The sequence below is a fragment of the Ambystoma mexicanum genome, chromosome 4p, assembly GCF_040938575.1.
Source record: "Ambystoma mexicanum isolate Mex_15411 chromosome 4p, UKY_AmexF1_1, whole genome shotgun sequence".
Classification (NCBI taxonomy): Eukaryota; Metazoa; Chordata; class Amphibia; order Caudata; family Ambystomatidae; genus Ambystoma; species Ambystoma mexicanum.
The window spans coordinates 1,235,541,090-1,235,563,750 of record NC_090927.1 but is presented as its reverse complement, the minus strand read 5'-3'; the positions used below and the strand labels follow the sequence as shown (position 1 = coordinate 1,235,563,750).

General features: G+C 45.2%; 1 protein-coding gene across 5 annotated transcripts in view; it reads left to right on the top strand.

Moving 5' to 3' along the window:
* Positions 1 to 2,315: 2,315 nt before the first annotated feature.
* Positions 2,316 to 22,661, top strand: part of TTC13 (tetratricopeptide repeat domain 13) — a 1,871,796-nt gene continuing 1,851,450 nt past the window's right edge. For all 5 annotated transcript variants that reach the window (XM_069606893.1, XM_069606895.1, XM_069606894.1 and 2 more), the window contains exon 1: positions 2,316 to 2,605. In XM_069606893.1, coding sequence (XP_069462994.1) covers positions 2,440 to 2,605 — 166 coding nt within the window. In that variant the 5' untranslated portion in view covers positions 2,316 to 2,439. The remainder of the gene's footprint in view (positions 2,606 to 22,661) is intronic.

Below are 22,661 nucleotides of genomic sequence, written 5' to 3'. Positions count from 1 at the left end.
TCAAATGATCAGGTGGTTGAGAAGGTTCCGGAAAGCCATGATCCTAAATGCCCCGGACTGGGCCAGGAGAACATGGTACCCGGACCTTCTGGACATGTCCATCTGCCCTCGAATTCGTCTTCCACTCAAGGAAAATCTTCTCTCGCAGAAGGGAGGTGGGTTCTCCATCCAGACATCAGACTCCTCAACCTTCACACTTGGTATCTGAAAGGTTGAGATAGAAGGATTGGGACCTCCGAGATGGCCTCATGGAGGTGTTGCTTTCGGCCAGAAGGCCAGCAACAAAGACTTTATACCGCTGCTGTTGGAACAAATTTTGCAGCTGGTGTAGAGAAAAGAATATCGACCCCTTTTCATGTGGTACACCAACGGTGTTATCTTTTCTACTCTATTTGGCAAATTCGGGCCTTCAGGTTGGCACTATCAAAGGCTATCTCGCAGCGCTATCGATCTTCAAGCGCACTGCAGAGGAACCATCGTATTTCAAGTTACCTGTAGTAATACAATTTCTGAAGGGATTAACCAATGTCTATCCTCCAAGACCATTCCAAGTTCCCTTATGGGACTTAAATTTAGTCTTAAATTTCCTGATGGGTACTCCTTTTGAATCACTCCACTCTTGTTCGCTAAGATTTCTCACCCTTAAAACTGTCTTATAAGTGGCATTGACATCTGCTAGGAGGGTGAGCGAATTACAAGCTCTATTTTGTAAACCCCCTCATACAATTTTTCATAAAAACAAAGTTGTCCTACAAGTAAAGCCTAATTTCCTCCCAAAGGTGTTTTCTGAATTCCACATCACTCAGAAGATTACCTTACCTTCATTCTATCCCCCTCCCCATCTGGTGAAAGAGGAATAAAGGCTACATAGGCTGGACCCAAGGTGGGCTTTGAGCTTTTACATCAGCAGACTTGCTAGGATTAGGCAAGCAGACCAACTGTTCGTAGGTTACTCAGGGCACAAATTGGGATTACCGATAACAAAACAGACCATTTCCAGATGGATTATTTTGGCCATTCTGGAATGTTACAAACTGGCAGGGAAAGAGCCTCCTCAAAATCTTAGGGCTCATTCAACCAGGGGTATCGCAGCCTCTTCGGCCCTCCAAAGAGGGGTACCGATTCGAGACATATGTGCGGCTGCCACATGGTCGTCTGCACATACCTTCACAAAATTTTACAACCTGGATTCCTCCTCTAGCCAAGAGACTAGATTTGGCAAAGCTGTGTTGCACTCTGTTCATTATTGAAGGGAAACATGGCAATTTTGCTCCCACCTCCAGTTACAAAGCACTGCTATGGGAGTATATCAAGATAAGGAATACGTCGGAGGACACAATCCCTTCGAAGAACAAGTTACTTCTTACCTGGTAACGTTCTTTCGATGGGATGTTCCTCCGACGTATTCCTTATCGCCCCTCCCATCCATCCCCTCAGTAAAACTTCCCTTGTGGTTACAGCTTACGCTCCTTCAGGGTCAATAACCAATTCATGTGAAGCAACTGTTAAACGTCAAAACGGAACTGAGCAACGGACGCTGCGCAAGTCTATTTATACGCATGATGACGTCGGCGCCGGTACGGAGGCTGACGAGGGACATCGGCTCGAGAGACGTCGACGCGCAGCGCCCTCTACTGAAAAAATGTTTCCGAGCCCAGCAAGCTGGAGATGATTCCCATCGAAAGAATGTTACCAGGTAAGAAGTAACTTGTTCTTCGAGACTACTCTGAATTGTACTAAGGCCCACTTGAACTCCAGTTGGGGAAAGCAGATCCCTTTAAGGATCAAAGGTTGTTTGCACTGTCTTATGGATTTGTGTTTCTATTTTAAGATATTCGTTTTATTACGTATAAGTGTGAAATTGTACAAGGAACACTTTTGAGGACTGGTATTTGTAGGTACGTAAATCAGAGTATTCTTAATTTCCCTCACCATGCAGACTACCCGCGCTGTGCCCCGAGCAGTGGAATAAACCCCATGTAGTACTTACGTTTTTCATAAACCCAAAAAAATCATTGCTATAAAAAAAAAGACATGCGATCTGATTATGTCTTTTCGTGCATATTCATACTGCATCAAGCAAGATGGCTCTATTTAGTACCACCCGATCAGTTTAGTGGAGCTGTGCCCTTTCGTCCCGCATCTTCGTTTTTATATGCGGCATAACTGTATTCATGTCTTTGTCGTCCTGGATTTTATCTGTGAGGAGCTTGAGCTTCACGCTCCCTCGGACGGCACTGTCTAGGTGAGAAGAGCCGGAAACTACAAGTCCCGTGAGGCCAAGCGGTTCCAGCTAACCTACCTGCAACGGAGGGGGAAGCGGGACAAGAAGCGTGAAAACACAAGCGCGCTGCCTTGTTCAGCATTGCGCTGGGTGGCTCTTTCGTCGCTGTGACCGGTTGCCAGCGGCACATGCTGGTCGAGGAGTGACCGTTTAAGATGACAGCTGTCCGCGGTTGCCTGCTGCTGCTGTTAGCGTGGCTGTGGGGACCTTCTCTGGGCTGGCATTCTGAATCGGCGCGGCTGCCTTTCCTCTTACCCCATCAGCAGCGGGGTCCGGGTTGTGGGCAGCGTGCTGAGCCGTGGGAGGAGCACCCAGAGTGTGGTGAGTACCCCGGGGGAGGGTGGAGTGTGTCAGATGCTGGAGAACGCCACGTCCTGCCAGCAACACTTCCGCATGCCCTGACAGCCAGTGCACACCACGGACTGTTCAGAATAAAATAATTGTTGATACTGTATGCAAAGGTTCACGCACCTGCACAAATCAAGCCCTCTCAGCATTGCAAAATATACACCACACTACACCTGGAACTGCCCATATCTTTACGTATTTCACTTCGCCTGGCGCCACGTCTAAACTGTCCTTGCACCTCACCGAGAACTGTGCCTCTCTGTCAGTCCAACTCTCTCCAAGCACTAAATTACCGCATCTAACCGTGCATTGCGCCTTACGTCTCAGTGTCCAAAGCTCACTGCCCACTTTCTGGCGCCAAGCACACGCAACTATTTCACTAAACGTGCATACGGCTACCACACAGCAGCATTACGATCCACAATGTGCCAAGCACTCCGAAGCATGGCACTTCAACTGCACCACACTTGAAATGCACAGCGTACGGATCTCCAGTGTCTTCATTTAGCCCTTCGTAACCAGCTGATAAACATTGCACCTAGCACTGAGCGGTTTTGGACAGGTCGCTAAGGGCCTCATAGCGAGTTTGTCATGAGCACATAAATGCAGCTTTAACGGTATTACCGCTGCATTTAAGGGCTGCACAAATCACGAGTTGAGCGGAAAATTGCATTTTTACCTCTAGCTTTTTGCTGGAGGTAAAATAAAAATTTTCTGGCTGTTTTTCGGCGCTATTACCGCTGGAGCAATTACCGGTTATTGCGATGGACTGAGTTGCGCTTGCAGTGTCCAATGGATGCAAACTCTCACATGTGACCTTACTGCTTCAATGGCGAGCTTAGATTTTATTAAATGTGGGTTGGGCAGCATCTAAACTTAGAGTGTGCAAAAAGAAACTATGGTCAATGTACCAAATTTGGTTTCTGCAGGCATGTTTTACCAAGCTGCATTTATTAAAAAGGTGGCATTATGCAAGTTCAGAATCAGTTTAAGACCAGGTCTATGTCAAATTAAAAAGCAGCGCAGTGAGGTATGATTGCATAAAGGTCATCAAAACATTTTAAAGGCATTTGGCATCACACGTGTTTTAGTATGCGTTTTTCAGTGGCCATCATTTTGTCAGCATTTGTTGTGGTGTCTTTTAATCCATTATCGAAAAATACATAAAATAAATTCTCTGCAATGTCATTCTCCCCTTTGTGCCTTTTATGCGTTTCTTCCAACATCACTCATGCCATGTCAGCTACACTTGTGATTCCTAGGCTGTAGCTGTTATGAGGCGGAGAAAGCTTGCACAAAGCTTGCACTCGTGCTGTTTCTTCTGCGCTAAACCTTTTTTTTTCCTGTTGCTTTGTTTTGACTAATTTTGCCACCAAAACATCGCCAACATCATTGCTGCAGAGACGAAAGGGGTGCCAAGAAGCAGTCTTTGTGGTTGGCATGACAACTGGAAATGTAGCACATAATTGCGAACGCACTATTTCCTGTTGTACTATGTGGATGTAATCCAATGGTGGTATTTTGTCCCAATTGGGAGCACTGTCACATGTAACGTGTCTGTGTGACTTTCGAACGCTGGAGCCGCAGAGTGATCTCTTTTCGAGATAAAGACTGAGGCAGGCCTCCCTTCTCCTTGTCTGTGTGGGGTGATTGTCCAAGTGGCATTGCGGGGGCAGGCCCCGACAACAATGTGCCAAGGGGGGGGGCTGTGGCTGCCCCCCAGTAACATTGCTGCTCCCTCTGAGTGGCTGCTCGCCACACAGGCACGCTGGCCGAGGCTGAGCACGAAATAAGGAATTACAGTAGTCAGTAAGGACCAGGGAAGCTGTCACCAAATGACAAAAGTGAGCCGGGAGAAATGACAGAACTTTGCGCAAGATTTTGAATTGGAAAACCCTGGCCTTACAGGCGGCACCCACCTGGCCCGAGGTAGATAGAAAGGGGGAGAATTTAAAACCTAAATTCCTCACCTCAAGGCACAGATGTAGGGTAAGGACCAAGCTCACAGGGCCAGAAGGCCGAAGACGAAACTGAAGCAGAAGAGAACGGAATACAGTGAGGAGCGTGAGATGGGTTAACCACCAGTACCTGCATCTTGTCCCCGTTAAGTTTCAGCCAATTGCGGCCCATCTACATATCCATCGCCACCAGGCAACTCCTAAACTGAGACGCTGTGTCCGGCTGAGCAGAGTCCAGCTGGACGATGATTTGAGTGTCATCAGCATAGTAGTAACACCTGAAGCTGTGCAAGCGGCTGAGCAGACCAAGAGGCTGAGTATAGATAATAAAAGGCATGGGGGGGGAAAGGCAGAACCCTGGGGGACCTCACATACAAGCGAAGCAGAGACAGAAGTAAAGGAAGAAAGTGTAAGTGTCTGGCTCTAGTCACTCTGGTAGGATGCAAACCAGTAGAGGACCTGTCCCGATAGGACGGCCAGGGCAAGGCGATCCAGCAGCACAGGGTGGTTCACGGTGTGAAATGCTGCTGAGATCTAACAGAATCAGGACACCAAATCCCTTGGTCTAGCAGCCAGGCCAGGTCGTCGAAGACTGAAGCAAGCCCGCTCTCCGTACCCCGACCAGGGCGCAAGCCAGATTGGAAAGGGTTGAGGAATAGTGTTCTAAAAAAACAGCTTCATGAAAAAAAGGAAAAAGTGAAATAGGACGAACATTAGCAGGTACAGAGGAGTCAAGCAAAGGCTTTCTCAAGAGTGGAATGACCACTGATTGCTTTAGCTTAATGGAAATTTTGCCTGAGGAACAAACTGATTGTGTGACCCAGACTAGAATGTGGGGCACCATTTCTTTTTTTTTTTAAACTTCTTTTTATTATTCAGCGTGGCAGCAACAAACAAGCGAACAGCATGAGGCGTTACAGCATGAATACCATATAAACATTGTAGGTGCACAGAGGTTATTACACATAACATCACAATCAGTGGGTACAATCACAGAATGAATTGGGCACCAGAAGCCCGCAACAGGGGGGAGGACCTGAGCCGGTGGGGGGGGAAGAGGGCGGGGGGGAAGCGTCCGGTGTCGCAATCAGATCGGACATGTAAGAGCGGAACTTAAGCCATACATTTCTAGGTCTAGAGTGGGCAGGTTGTATATGGGACCAGGCTTCCTCAGAGTCCGAGGCCCGAGTAACCGCCCTCAGCCATTGAGCGTGTGTGGGGGGCAAGGGACGAAGCCAACAGAGTAGGATGGTGCGCACCGCAAGCAGGAGGCATAGGCCAGCTAATTTTTTGGAATCACGGGAGAGACCTGGGAGATCGTGAAAGAGACACACCAGCGGAGAAGGAACAATGGGATGGCCGAGAACCGCAGACATTGTCGAGCAAACTGCCTCCCAAAACTGTGAGAGGCGAGGGCAGGACAGAATCATGTGTATGTAGTCAGCGTCGTCATGATGGCACCTAGGGCAGCTGGAAGGGTGATCCCTGGACATACGATGTAGTCTGATCGGGGTGTAGTGAAATCTGTGTAGTACTTTGAATTGAATGAGTTTAAGACGGGAGTTAAAGGATACTCGATGTGTGCGCTCGCATAGATGTGCCCAGCGTTCGTCCGAAATCTCAACACCCAAGTCCGCCTCCCATAACCCCCTCAGTCTAGCGAAATCGGGGACAGATCTGGACTGCAACATCGTGTACAACCTAGAGATTTTACCCCTTGTGGGCGTGGGGCATCATTTCTTATAGTATTCTCAAAGGGATTTTGTCAGAGGGTGACGCAGATTGGAGTATGGTGGCTGCTTCAATATCATCAGTAGGAAAAATAGACGATTGTTGGTCAGGAGGTTAAATTAGGGCAACGGGGCTCGGTGCATATGCCAGATGGATGTATCTGGTCACGTATACTACTGACCTTAGTGGTGAAGAAATTAAAAAGATCATCACAACTGGCAGAAGTGTCTGGTCTAAATAACAGTGTGTGTCGTGAACCCATGAACCTGGGACCCTTTAAGACTGGGTAGTAATACTTACAGATGAATGGGGATGCAGAATTACTCGTACATCAATAATTAAACCAACTCAGGAAGTTGGCAAAACACTGTACTGTTTTATTAACTATTATCTAAAACAGGGAGTTACAACCGACATCGCACAGCATAGTCTCAACGCATTTCTTAAAAAACAGCATTCTTATACTAAAAATGTGTCGCTACTAACGTCATCCTATGTGCAAACTAAGAAAACATTGCTAAGGAAAGTTATAGGCTTAAAGGGGAACCTCTAGGTATACATTCCATACTGTTGTGATTGGGTCTCTAAGATCAGGTGGACAACTAAGCCCATCCCAAGTGCAAAAACATCTTCCATGTCATACTAATATTCAACACCCTATTGGCTTCTTAAACTATAGGGCTCTGTACTACGTGGCCCTCTACAATTGGTTGGCACGCTTGTACTCTTCTGGGATATTCCACTTGCTAGCAGTACGCAAGCTGGTTACCCCAGTTGCTGGGAGATCCGGCCTGGTCATGCCTCCCCACCCAATTAGCCCTCATCCATCTTCACTCCTGCGGTCTTCACATTCAATTAAGGCTTTGTACTCGGCCTTGTAAAGGCTCCCTGTGCCTGAGAATAAAAGGCAGTATGGTATGGCATGGTCTTCTGGTTTAGGTGTAGCTCGACCCACAGTCTATTTCCATCTGACCATGTGTCTGGAGACCACGTTTTCGAGCTTTTCGCTGCATAAAATACTATTAAATGATGAACTCTTGGCACCGTCAGTGTTTTTCTATTACACCTCAAACAGAAGTTTTTTTCTTTTCTCATGTTCATGTAGCTTTTTTAACAACCAGGCTCACAGTGGCCTCGACTCTTGACACTGGGCCAGCCAGCCTTTCTTGAATTCTCCTTTGCCATTAGCTATTTTTCAACTGCGCCACACTTAAAGCATTTTCTATTTGCGGGGTTCAGGTTTTCTAAAGTACATTATGGAACATCCAGATTCTATACATTCCTATGAATATACATTAGCGCATCGCCACAATCTATTTACTACGTAGCCAGCCTTAAGATCACTTTGCCTACTTGCTTTACTGCATCTGTACAATTGTAAAATGACTTTGCATTTTCTTCAGTGTTTCTTTGCATGAGCAATCTTCATTTCGAACCCGAAATGTTGTCTTTCTTCGGTACTTTATCCTCAGATCCCATGGAATGTCTATATTCCTTCTTCATGTGTATCTGTTCTGGGTGCGTCATTTCTACTTCGCATGACATCGCCTGTTTTCTTTCCCGTTCATTTTCACACTTCTTACGGGACTTTCTCCAGAAGACCGTTATTTCTTCAAGAATGCATATAGGGTTTTCTCAATGGATACCTTGTCTCAAGGATTCTTTGCGGTATAGGCATCCTCACTGGCACTGTACTTGTTGCAATTTCTGGTTCTCAACATATATGCAACATGGGGGCAGAGCTTCCGGTAGGGGTATTTGGCTCTTCCTCTACACTCTTCCTCTGGGCGATTCATCGACCACTCTCACCAATTTTTACATCCAGACATCCTTTTCTGAAAAAGTGCTTCTTCGGAGCCCATATCTTTATGACTCCTTTCAGGCATCATGTTCGTCAGCACTCCAAGTCATTAGACTGCATTGTCCATTCGGGCTGCAGTAGATCCATCTTCCCACGTACTTCTTGTGGTTCTTTGGATACAGGAACTTTGTTCCCTCAAGTGCATGAATACTGGCTTTTACATAGTCTCTGATTTCTTCGTCTGTCAGCTCTTTGGGTTTGATCCCTGATTCAACATCAATCACGATTTTCAGTCCTACTGCTTTCTTTGCAGTCTTCTTGCACTGTGTGATTATTATCCTGATCACACAGAATCCAAACATGATCATCACGAACAGGGCTCCAAGGAACTTAAACATTTTTTCCATCCATTGTGGAACCCATGAGAAAATTGACGCAAACCAGCTGTCATCCGCAGTGTCTTCCACTTTTATGTTCCAACTTGAGGTGCAAGTTGTCAACATCGTTATGGCCTCTGTCAAGTTGCCATTCTCGTTGTCATGAAAAGGTGTGAATGTGCAACATGAGTCTCCGATTTTGGCACACACGCCTCCATCCATTGCTGTGATCATATCCAAGAGACATCGGTTCTGGAGAGTCATCAGTAGTATGGCTCTCAACTCTTCTTTGATAGCATTGAATCCCTTTATGGTGGTGTTAATAGTCTGCAAAAGCTCACATCTGTTTATTTGCAACCATTTGGCATTTGCCTTTGTCTGGATCCCAGGCATAAAGATAATGGTGAAAACTGAATCTATGTTCATATGGAATAGCATCTATCGATTTGGCTGAGAAAAATTCTCTCCATTTGCTTAAGTCGTTCAACAGATCTCTTCTTCCTCAAGTGAGCATCTGCTTTCGGAAACTCGCCATTGTTCAGGTCACTCTTTCGGAATCACCAATGCTGGAACATGAACGATCACTATAGAAAATAGTCCTCTCCAATTTCTGGGCAGCTTCATGTAAGCTCTGGATCCACAGGCCCAGTAGTTATCCATTATCATTACTGTCCCATCTTTCATTCCTGGCACTTCAAAGATTCGACCACACTGTTCATTTTCTCTGACTTTTTTTTGTGCCTTTGTTTCTGAAGCATAGCTCTGCACTTGCCAAAGGTATTATCTGCTACCGACCCCCTCTGTCTTCAACCCATTCTCAAAAACTTTGCGAGCCTAGGCCAGAGAGGTTTGCATCCATTTTCAACTTGTTCAATAACTGGCTTGTGATTACCACTTACTGCCATAGCTCTGCACATGACTGTGTTTTTCCCCAACCATCTGGAGAAAGTACTGTTCCCCAGATTCGCATTTGGCCTCTTTCCTTGCAGCTTCGAACTTCATCAGTTGATTTCTGGTGTGTGCTCTTTCTCTTGTATTGTAAAATGCATTGTGGAGCTTAGGCCTCTCCCCCACTATACAGGACTCTTCTAGGTGTGCTCTCCTGCATTTAAAACTGCATTGTGAGGCTTGGGCCTCTCTAGTCTAGGTGTTCAATTGCTGCCTGACACTCTGAGAGGCCTGGACCTTCCTTCCGATATTTAGGCATCTTAAAATGGGGCGTTAATTACCACTTACCTCTCCCAACTAAACCTCCCCAGTCACCTAGGTGTCCCTAACCTAATATTTTCACCCCCTGCTTCCTACAGAGTCTAAAACCCTCTGCCGATAGCTAGGTGTCCCAGTCTTGACCTATGTCTGCCTTTACGGAACCTGGACCAACCAGCTGCTGTCCAAGGATCAGGAACCGAGCTGTTCAATCATCGCTTGACTCACTGAAACCTACATCCCTTCGAACATCTGATACCCTACACCCAAGAATACAAATCAATGTGAACCACCTGCAAAACCTAAACTCTCCACCTCTTACTTCCCACCCGTCTGGATATTATCAGTACCTACCATAGTTGAATCCTAAAAACCCACACCCCTGAACACCCAGCGACCACTAAAGCCGGTAACTACCACCTTAATCCGCGGCCGAATTTACCACACCAACAGCCCATATCCATCCGCGTCACCCTCCCACATGCAATACTCCCCAGGACAGCCTCCTGTTATAAGAGGAACACCCCTACCCAACCAACTAAGTGAAGACCATAGCCCACCCTCCCACGTACAATACCCCCCATGACAGACCTCCCTTTGAAAAGGAAGTCCCCTACCCAATCAACTGAACAAAGACACCCCCTCAAAAAACCTTGCAACAACCTAAGAGGATTAAAATCAACACCAGCTTAGCATAAGGATCAACTGTTGGACAACTGCCCTATAACCCCAAACCTCAGACCAACTCACCCCTCCAAGGACCTCCAACGCAGAATTGGACGCTAACAAAGAGAAAAGGAACACAATACAAATAATACGGATGCACAAGCTCAACTGGCCCCAGCAGAAAACAATTTCAATACAGAAGACACCACTCCAAACAATACTATTGACAGAACCAACATCGGAAGAGAAAAATCCTTATACCTTACACTGTACCTCGTACCAACCAAAGAACCTAGATCCTTCAACGATACCAACACTTTCAGTCGGGTTAACCCCCCCCCCCCCACACCCCTGAGCAACAGAAAAAAAGAGTGGACCCAAGAAGAGAATGAGATGACGCCAACCCTCTTACTCCCATACATCACAAGAACAGAAGGACATTATCAATATCCACATCAAATGATGAGATGACAAAGCAATAGAAGTCAACAACCCAGTTATCAATCTCAGTCCGATTCAACAACGAAGCCGCCTTCACAGAACTTCAAACAATCGGAGTCAACATAAAAGCACCCTAACTGAACACCCACAAATGAAAACCAACAACATATAAACCAAACCACAAAGATCCACTGCAATCTAATTAACGCAAGATCAATGTCCAAACATGCCACCGAAATATACAACCTCCTAAGTGACGAAGGCATCGATACCTTCAAGTGCATCCAAGCAAACAGGAATACCAAAAGAGGTGGTGGACTGGCAAGCATCCACTAGGAACACTTGGAAATTAAAGCGGAAGACCCATTAAACATTAATTAATGCGAATCCCTAATCGTATGTCTATCAACAAATCCCAGATCAAACCTGAAATTCTTACTGGTATACAGACCACCAACGTATGATGCAGCCTTTTATAGAAGCAATCACCAACCTAGCTATCGAGCATAACCACCTGATTATCATCAGAGACTTAAACATCTGGTTCGATGAAGAAACCACAACCTCACAAAAATCTCTTACCAGCCAACTAACAACGATGAAACTACATCAACTGGTTAAAGGAGCAACCCACATGGCAGGACAAACACTGAACGCAATCTTCGCCAACAGAAAACTAATTACCACAGCGCCACCCATTTAGATCCTCTAGAACGACCACCTCATCATCCCCTTCGTAATTACACTGCCCTCCCCAATAACCAAGGACAAGCTAACGATCATCATGAAAAGAAACTGAAGAACCATAAAAAAACTCCAACTTAACGCAACTACTGGGGATCACCAAACCACAAGCATCAACTATGGATGAAGCTAACCCAGCCACTAAAATAGATATACTTCACAACTGGATCATCAAAACAATTGATGAGATTGATGGATTGAGAGCAACAGAAAAATGGTACACCCCACTACTAGGCGCCATGAAAAGGAAAAAACAAAAACTAGAACTAGAATGGAGGATCAAAAAAGACTGCAGAAAAAAATGTAAACTTCAACAACATACCTGTTCATACAAAAAGGAAATGCGAAACGGAAATACAACAGAATCCTCAAACGCCCAAAAAGAACTATTTAAAATCATAAACAAAATAAAAAACCCACAAGGCTGCAACAACGCTCAATACCATCGCAGAAACTATGCAGTGACATCTCAGACCACTTCAAAAATAAAATCATGACCATACAAAACAGACCATGCAACCACAACACTGAAGATGCCCATCGATGCAAGGAACACCAGAACAAACTCCGAAACTTCAGCACATATCAGTGGAAACTTTTGTCAAACTGGTAAATCAAAGCAACAAATCGGGCTCCCCCACGGATCCCTGCCCCCCTGATATCTACAAATAAATCCTCTCACAAGGAACACCTGTCATGAAACCCTGCTACTGCCCCCTCTGGACATCCTGGTCTATACGGCATCGTACCAGAATGATCTCACATACCTCCCAACATGGCGAACACCCCTCTTGGATCCGTGGTCTAGCTCCTGGGAATACCAACTCGGCTAGATAAGCGCCCCGCCCCTGCGGTACGGCGCGTGTCAACGCTCGCAGTTCCGAGTTCCGGTTGCTGTTCCTAGTGCTCGTCTACCTTGGAACCTTTCCCCTAGCGGTTCCATCTTGTGCTTCCTCCCTGGACTGTTCGGCCGTGCCTTGCAGCCTTTCCACGGCTCTTCCTTCCTGGACTCTTACTTTTGCGGTTATCCTCGGATCGCCGCTCCTCCTCCTTCCTGGGCTTCCTATTGCCGCGGTGCCTCCGGACCTCTGCTATTCCTCCCTGGGCTCATACATCCACAAACTTGCGTGGCTACTTTGACCGTTTCTTCTCCTCCATGGCAATACTTTCTACAATTCGGATATTGAACTACTACTGACGGAGTGGCATCGGAAGAAGCCCGTCCTTACCTCCACGAGACCCGCACCTCCAAGAAACGCGGGCAGCCTGAGTCAACAAAGAAGAAACATTCCAAGTCTTCACAGGTGAGCCCACAAGCAGGTTGTGATAGTTGTGACAGTTTGACATGCCATCTACTTGACAAGACGTCAGATGGATACTACTGTACAGGATCTTTTACGAGGAATGCAAGAACTCTCAACAGAGGTACAAAACCTTAAGGCGGAAAATTCAGCCCTGAAACAACTGGTTCTATCCCAGGACTCTGCCTATCAGGACAGCGCCTCAACGGGTGGTGTAGTGGATAAATATGATGGTTCCCCTAAAATGCTCTGCTCTTTCCTGGATTCATGTCTGGTACACTTCACCTTTTTAAGCCATATTATATTTCCACCCCCATAGCCAAGGTGGGGTTTGTCATAGCCCATCTTACTGGTAATGCCCTGGCCTGTGCTACTCCATTGGTTTCCGCAGGAGATGCTTTGTTGGACAATTATGATGGGTTCATTAAAGCCTTTAAAGAGATGTTTGACCGCCCAGACCAGGTTTATACTGCTCGAGAAAGATTTCTGGAATTCCAACAAGGTTCCCAGGATATGTTGTCCTATGTTACCCGATTTTAAGCAGCTCGCTTAAGAAGCAGACTGGTCTTCAGCGGCATGCCTTACTTTGTTCCGTCGTGGCCTGAATTAAGAAGTAAAGGACGAGTTGGCCAGGATAGCACGTCCAGTTTCATTCCAGGCTCTTATGGATTCATCCCTACAAATTGATTTCAGAATACGGGAGAGAAAGGCGGAAAAGAAAAAGACACAAAGCTCTCCTCCCAAGACATCTCCATTCACTCCTACTTCCAGGGAAAACCTTTCTGCTGAGCCAGAACCTATGCATCTGGGGGCTATGAGAGGCCCTTTGTCAGCCCAAGAAAGAAACCGCAGATGTAGTGGTTTATGCATGTATTGTGCTTCAGACAAACATTTAGTCAGGAACTGTCCCATAGCACCACCAAGGCGTTCGGGAAATGCCAGCTCCCGATCCTGAATGGAGCCCAGCTTTGGGAGACCAAAGACCGCTCAACCCCTCAAACCCTGGATCCTTCATCGAGATGTAACCTGGTGGTCCTTCAGGTTACCCTGACCCCTTCCACCGGAGCACCACATTGAGCCTTAGCCTTGGTAGACTGTAGAGCTATGGTTATGTTTATGGATGACGAGTAGGCATTAAGGCACAACTTTCCAAGAGAATCCAAGGATATCATACAGACAGTTGAAGGAATTGATGGCTCCCCTCTATCTTCTGGACCAATTACCCAACAAACCAGGAACATTGTACTCTCCATCCACAACCATCAAGAAAACATACAGTTTGACATCATAAAGGCCGCTCACTATCCAGTGGTCCAGGGCATGCCATGGTTAAAAAAAACATAATCCATACATTAATTGGACCGCCGGTTCTTTGTTTTTGGGCTCAGAGTTTTGTTTATCACATTGCCTTGCACAAGACACTAGACCGGTCATATCCATGGAAGGCAGAAAAGCTAATCATTCTCTTCTCGGTTCCAATATCAATCAAGTACTAGACATCTATCAGCAGTTTTCTGATGTCTATTCCTCAGCTATTGTACAGTCTCTACCTCCACATAGACCAGAAGACTGCGCCATTCATACTGAGGAGAACGCAATAATTCCCTTCGGCAGGATGTTTATCCTGTCGGAATCCGAAAAAAGGGTCCTATGAGACTACTTGATACCAACCTTGCTAACGGTACCATCTGTCCATCCAAGTCCCCCACAGGGACATCCTTATTTTTTGGACCCCAAAAAAGACACCAAGGAACTACGACCCTGTTTGGACTATAGAGGTCTGAATCAATGTACCTGGAAGGACAGATATCCCTTACCACTGATATCAGACATCCTAGAAGCACTTGAGGTGCCGTGATATTTACCAAGTTGGACTTAAGAGGAGCCTACCATTTGGTCCGAATAAAGGAAGGCGACGAATGGAAGACTGCCTTTCGAACACCCTTTGGACACTTCGAGTATCTGTATACCATTTGGTCTTGCTAGTGCCCCAGCTGTCTTCCAACGTTTTATGGATAGGGTTTTCTCGGACATGCTGTTCCTCTTTGTTATTGTATATCTGGATGACATTCTGGTGTATTCCAGCGACCCAATAAAGCATCAGGGACACGTCTCTGCTGTACTACAAAGACTAAGGGAACATCAATTGCTATCCAAACCCGAAAAGTGCATATTTCACATCTCTACGGTACATTACCTGGGATTTGTCTTGAACCCTCAAGGGGTGGCTATGGATCCAACCAAGATTCAAGCTATCACTTCCTGGCCAGTTCCGTGCTCTGTTAAACAAATCCAATCCTTCCTGGGCCTTGCGAATTTCTACAGGAAATTCATACCCTCTTTTTCAGCTATTGTTCAACCGATTGTATCCTTACTCAAAAGGAACGTTCCCATTCGATGGACTTCTTTTCAAGAAACCGCCTTTCAAAGACTGAAGGAGATGTTAACTCAAGGACCCGTTCTGATACAACCTGACACTCCAAGACCCTCCCTGGTGGAAACAGACGCCTCAGAATATGCCATTGATGCGGTTTTGAAACAAGAAGCCGAAGATGGTCTTGAACATCCTGTGGCTTATCTGTCCCGAATCTTGCTTCCTTATGAGACACACTATTCAGTCCTGGAAAAGTAACTACTCTCCATTCGTCAAGCATTTAAGGATTGGCGTCATCTCCTCCTGGGCGTCACTCACCCTGTGCAGGTGCGGACGGATCACAGAAATCTACAAGTCCTCCAGTCCATGGAGTGTAGAAACAGTCGACAAGCACGATGGGCCTTCTTCTTTGCTCAATACCAGTTCCAAATCTCAATACCAGCACCTTGCAGCCTTTCCGCGACTCTTCCTTCCTGGACTTACTTTTGCGGTTATCCTCGGATCGCCGTTCCTCCTCCATCCTGGGCTTCATACTGCCACGGTGCCTCCGGACAGCTGCTATTCCCTGGGCTCATACATCCACAAACTTACACGGCTACTTTGACCGTTCCTTCTCCTCCCTGGGAATACTGTCTACAATTCGGATACTGAACTACTACCGACAGAGTGGTGCCGGAAGAAGCCCATCCTTACCTCCACGAGACCCGCACCTCCAAGAAATGCGGGCAGCCTGAGTCAACAAAGAAGAAACATTCCAAGTCTTCACAGGTGAGCCCACACACAGGTCGTGATAGTCGTGACAGTGATAGTCGTGACAACACCAATGGAATATTACAGGAATGTCCTCAACCAATCGATCACAACAGGGAGAGTGCCACACTCCTTCAAATCGGCATACATCAAACCACGTTGCAAACTACAAGAAAAGTGAACAATAGATTTTTCAATCGCATATTTAGTGATGCCGCACTCTATCTAATAGAGGAACATTAGGCATGATAGGAAAACAACCCACCTTTATGGCTTAGTCAGAAACTTCTCTGTAAATAAGTGTTTGAACTGCTATCTGGAGCTTAGTTCTTGCCACTTGTAAGGGTGCTTGTCTTCATACAACCACACTAAGAAGTTTTCGCACCCACATGAACCTATCCAGGTAATCTAACCTAATGTATCAGGTTCTAAGTTCTATTATTGAACCGCAATGGAGTACTCCAGCTATTCACAGTTTACCCTCTGTTTCTTTTAACCCAACAGGTTGTACTTGTTATAACTCTCTCTCTCCAGTCGTATTTGCTGAAATAGGAATCTGATCTACTCCTACCCTCCTGATGAATGTTCATTATTTAATTTCCAAGAACAGAAACATGTCGACCATTTTCTGTAACTCGACCGATTCATTGGTTTTGATGTATTCCTATAGAATTTTTCTTCTTCCTTTACTTTGTTATTAGCACATACATGCAATTGAATGTACAAGTGATTTAATACTGTTCCTAACCATTCGTTTAAACTAATACATTTGTGGTTGGTTTTTATGAAAGTTGGTTGCTATTTGCCACCTTTTGAAAGTATAACCTGGAAACCTGAGCTCTATCTCATTTATAATGATTAATTATAATATAACACCACCACCTAGGTAAGTATAATGTTCGCCCACCAGGTATGTACTAAGCTCAATAACGTAGCTGGCGATCAGCCTCCCCAATGCCTTAGGAACTAGACAGTCAGGAAAAGGAAGAGGGCGAATACACCTACCCAATGGACCAGCGACAGTAAATGGATAGGAAGGAGCGGGGAATGTTAATATAACACCACTATTGAACTAGGGGATAATGCTCACCCAACCGGGTGTACTAAAAACTCTAACTTAGCTAAGAACCAGCCTCGCCATTGCCTTAGAAACTAGACAGCCAGGAAAGAAAGAGGAAGAATATACCTACCAGTATGACAACCGGACACATAAATAAAACTACAAGGATTAAGAGTCATACAACCCACTAACCAAAACCTCGAATTTTGGCATACTTAACACGCACACAAACCCACAAAACCACTTCTCTCACAGCAAGCCGCACGCACTTCACCACACTGCAACAGCAAACAATCAACACATAGACGGCAACAACAGCACACAAGGACTTGCTTCGATCCTATATTCACGCCCCAGGTCAGCGCACAGTGAAAACCGAACTGAAGCTGCCAACAGGACACTACCTTCTCACTTTACTGCGCCCTCTTCACCCACTAACCCAACCCGACCTCTTTGTTTACAGATCTGCCTGAGCACCTGGAGACCAACTCTGTTGGTGACGGTGCGCTATATAAATACCTTTTAACATTGTCTTTAAATCTTGAACATAGTCCTAGTCCTCTTCATTCTGTCACCTGTACCAAGGATGCTGTTTGACCCTGGAATTGACCTTGTATGGCAGAGTGCAAGGTGAGTTAGGCAGTGAGCTGTTTGGACATCTATCTCTATAGCTATGAATATCTTAGGCTTTCCCATAGCATAAGGCAGAGAGCACATACATAGCAATCCCCCTTAGAAGTACTCTTTCCCACTTCTTTCATGTGCTGATACCACATGTTTCCCAAATGTGCTGTACTAACTAAATAGTTTCTTGCCAAGTGACCTCGCATAAGAAACTCACAAAATACATCACTATACTTCCTACAGAGAAATCGGTGACCTTTCATGCACCACTGGCGTAGGAATGATCACATATGGCCTAGGCCTTCTTGCAATACCTGGCTCTGCATAGGTCACTGGAGTAGGAAGAATCAAGGGGATTCTCTCTTTCTTGGGACCAACAAAATACACAGTGTGGATTAGCAGGATCAGAAAAAACAATAATAAAGGCTGAACAGGCATATATCATGCACCAATACATTAGGCTCCACCATTGGTGTCTCTCCACACGTTGTTGACTCTGCTCGCTCTCTGGAATTTTAATATGTTCAATAGACCACATTATGCCTGTAATTACTTTAAGGAAGGAAGGAAAAACCTCTTTAATCAGGCAATCTCGTTGAATACTCGGGTAACTTCCTGATTTGCTCTATAATTGCTGCCAATAATAGTCTAATCGCCGGGCCATTTTTAGGATCTGGGACTAAAGTATGCACATCAGTGCTCCTCCCAACAAAAGCAGCGTAAGCCCGGAGTATAAAAATGAAGACGGCAAGAAGTAGTCTGTGAACATCAACATCTGACAGGAATATTTACGCTTGCAAAGAGAAATTCAGTAAGAAACGAATCGGGGAACTGCTCCCTTTTCCAGTCATCAAAAAGGAAGTCAAGATGGGGCATTTTTCCATTTACTTCGGCACTTTCTTGAGTCCAAAGTCAACAAACTCGTGTGGCTCAAGAACAGTAACTTTCTCACTTCCTGCTATAATATCTATAAGGAGTGTTTTAGGGGAGCCACATTCCAAATGTACACTTGTCTATCTAGTGGAGAGTCTTTGCATCCTTCTTCCTCGTCATCAATCGAGTTTGCACGTGCTGAACTTCTTCTTCTAGACTTGTTTCCGAATGGGGTTGTGGTGTGAAAGTCTCACCAGCGTAGACTTTCACATCTCCCAGGTGGATCCAAGCTTGCATCCTTTGGACTTTAACTGCTGAAGGAGTAATGTCTTCCACTACAAAAGGACCACTAAACTTGGGCTCATGCCATCCTTGAGTATAATTCCTAATTAGGACAGTATCTCCAGCAAAGAGTTTAGGAACACATAGCTTCTCAAGTCCTTTTGTTGTATTGTCTTCATCTGTGTCCTGAGACCGACACCGACACCCCTTCCGCTTGAATTAATCTGAAATGACAGAGATATTAGCGGTCATACATGTTAAGTACACATGTAACTAATTTTCTACCAGTTCTGCAGTTGTCTGGGCATCCCTCTTAGTCCCCGATGGGGGAGTCAGAGGCGTTCTCATCCGCCTCCCTGTAACTAGCTTGTGGGGCGTGAGGTGGTGGTCTAACCCAGGCTGATTTCTCAATGCATATAATGCAAGCGGCAGGCCATACAGCCACCTCTTCAGTGTCAATTTCAGCTTTGGTATCCTTTCCTTGAGAAGACCGTTGAGTCTCTGACATATTCTGTTCGCTTGTGGGTGATTAGCAGACGAAAACATATGTTTAATACGGAGCAATAGGTTAATCTGCACAAATACCTAATTCACAAAATGGGGTCCATTGTCAGACCTTACCACCTCACATACTCCCCATCTAAGAAATACTTCCCGAAGTGAAAACTTTGCAGCGCAAGTGGCATCGGGATGTGTGCATTGACCAGCTTCAATACATCTCAAAATGGGGCACACTACCACTATCATATACCTGAATCCATTACAGACCTGCAGCATGTCAACATAATCGATATGTAAATGCTGATAGGGACCATTTGGTCGAGGAATTACTCCTCTAACTGTTCGCAGTGTGTACCCAGCAGTAAACCTTTGACATATTGCAAGGCTCTCCCTAGTTAAATGTGCGGGGTTGTAGCTGGTCTAACGCCACCCTTAACAAGGCTGCAGGCATCACCGGTTTACCAGTGCTGTCTTGTCGCCACAATGCTTCCGAAGGGAATAAATAACACCCCCTCTGTGTCCCCAGCTCTTTCTCTTCCAGTGGAGCTGCACCTTGAATTTCCATCAATTGCGTTCGAGACAAATGGTTAAACCTTTTTTTCACAACCATTCTAGTGACCATTTTTTCTTTCACATCTAGCGTATCCAAACTCCTTATCAGGTGAATATGCAACCCTTTTTGCCTCATCTGCGGCTTGGTTTCAGCATGAAATAAAGTCATTTGTTTTAGTATGTGCTGTGCACTTTACTATTGCAATGGCTACTGGGAGTTGTAGTATCTTAATGAGCCTATCCAATAATGCAGCGTGTTGCACTGAAGTGTCGTCTTCTCAGAGGTAGCCCCTCCTTTTTCAACATGCTAACCCTGCGTGCACGCTTGACGTCACGTAGGCGAGTCACTGTACACTGTCACTTCCTGTTCTGCATGTTTTTCAAGCGTGACAATAGGCAGCACTAATTCTCCAGCCTGTGCCGAAAAGTGAGACGGTAGTCTTGAACTCATTACTTCAAATCCCCCATTAGACCTGTGTCTTACAGAGCAGCACCTGAATGCCTTTCTTCATCAGTATGATCGATTTTCGGAGAACCGTCAATAAAGAGAACCTCCCCCGCTGCTAGATCATTCTCCTTTACCCATGGGGTCTTGTCATAGAATTCCTCATAATTAGAGCAATCATGCGTTTGCTCGCCCGCTGCCAGTGGTTGGGCTACAAACATGGCAGGAATCACTTTTTTACACTGGACTATTTTGATCGCTGTATTCGATGTGACCACCTGATGATCAGAAGTTCTCTGAGACGTCCGCGTACCCTTAGGTTTCTCCAATACAGCAAATAATGCATGCTCAACAAATAGTCATGGAACACCCTATCACAATCCTTGCAGATTTCTCAATGGAGAATGCGGCTGCTGCCAGCGATTGTTTGCACAGGAAATGCCCTCTCATAACTGAATCTAGAATCCCACTATAATATGCTAACGGTTTGTACCCCAATGTGGTTCTCTGTGCGAGTACTGATGTCATAACTATTCCATCTGTGTGCAAAAACAAATATAATTCCTCAGAATAATTAGGAATCCCTAGAACTGGAGCTGTGTAAATTGCTTTTTCAATTCATCATACCCTTCCTCCATTTCCTCAGTCCATTCAGATTTTTTCCGTATTCACCTGTGCTTTCTTCAGAGCCTGCAAAAGGGGTCTGGTATATGAACTATAGTTAAATACCCATGCTCTGACATAATTGTCCAATCCGAGAAACTTGCATTTGTTTTATCGTGTGCGGTTTTGGCATTTTCATAATTGCCTCAGCTCTTTCAGGTGTAACTTTCTTTCCCTCATGCGAGATCAACTGACCTATGTATAATACTTCTTCCTGTCAATTTTTCCTCATCCACTTTATATCTTTTGTCTGCTAGAATAATCATCAGCTGAATTGAGTCTCGTCTGCACTCTTCCTCTGTTGTGCTACTAACTAAAATGTTATCCACGTACTGCAGCACAATGTCAAATCAATATTGTTCAGATCCTTCTGCAGGACCCTATTACAGATTGATGGCGATTCACAGTACCCTTGGGGAAAATGTGTGCTTTTCAGTTTAGTCTGACAGAATGTAAATGACGTAAAATCTTGGGAATCCTTATTGAACAGGATTGAGAAAAATGCATTTCTCAAGTCAATCACAGTGAAATATCGAGCTTCGGGGGAAATACTTCATATAATCATTGCAGGATTAGGAACTAGAGGAAACTCTGCTTCTACAATCTGGATAATCTGCCTCATGTCATGAATTAAATGACATGACCCCCCCCTCTTCGATTACTTTACACCACAGTATTACATGGTGACTCTGATGTCACCAGGATGTCTTGTTGTATCATAGCCGATATAGTCTTAAAAATCCCTTCGTCTGCCTCTCGAGACGCAGGATACTGCCTTGCTCGGGGTAAAATTGCTCCTGGTTTCAATTTAATCTTAACTTCTCCTACCCCCTTCAACAGGCCTACGTCATAGGGGCCTGTAGTCCATAAAGAGGCTGGCACCTTTTCCATGTCCTCATAAAAAAAATGCTGGACGCTGCCGTACTATCACCATTTGCTGTGTGGGATTTCTCTTCTTTCTATCCTGATCCAATAAGGGATGCTCATTTCGAACATTACTTCATCGTCTGACGGATTGTCTTTAAACATATCTTCGTCAGTAATGTTAGTGAATCTGTACCCTTCCCCGAATGGCAATTACCGTTCTCCATGGCCTGCCTTCGTCATCGAATCCTTCGAGCATGTCCAATTCCCCTCGCACAATGGCTGCCTGCAATTCTAGGCGAATAATCTGTCCTCCCTCTTCGTCCATAGGTATCTGTGGCCTGAACAAAAATTCATAAGGTATCCTCATAATCTTGCCCAATAAACCGGGTAGCCATGTTAACAAAATATGTACCCCATAGTGAAAGACCTCTGGCTCCAACGGCATTCCTCGTAGAGCTATTTGCCCTGTAAATACCATAATAAATTCACCCACGTTTAAATAATGTATTCCTGGCGTTGAACACACTATATCTTTGTCAGTGAAGGAAATCATTGTATTTAACTTTGTCATTAAATCTCGACCCAGAATATGAACTGGTGTCGGCCTCGAATACGATATTGGGACCGACATGTCACACTCTCCTATAGAGACTGGTAATTTCTCAGTCAAAGGAACTCTACTTGTTTCTCCAGAGAAGCCTTGAGCATTCCTAGCATTTCCTGATAATGAAAATGTTCCCTCCCGTATACATTAGCGAGTTGCCCCAGTGTCTAATAAAAAAGAAAAAGATTTGCCTCCTATGGTTACATCAA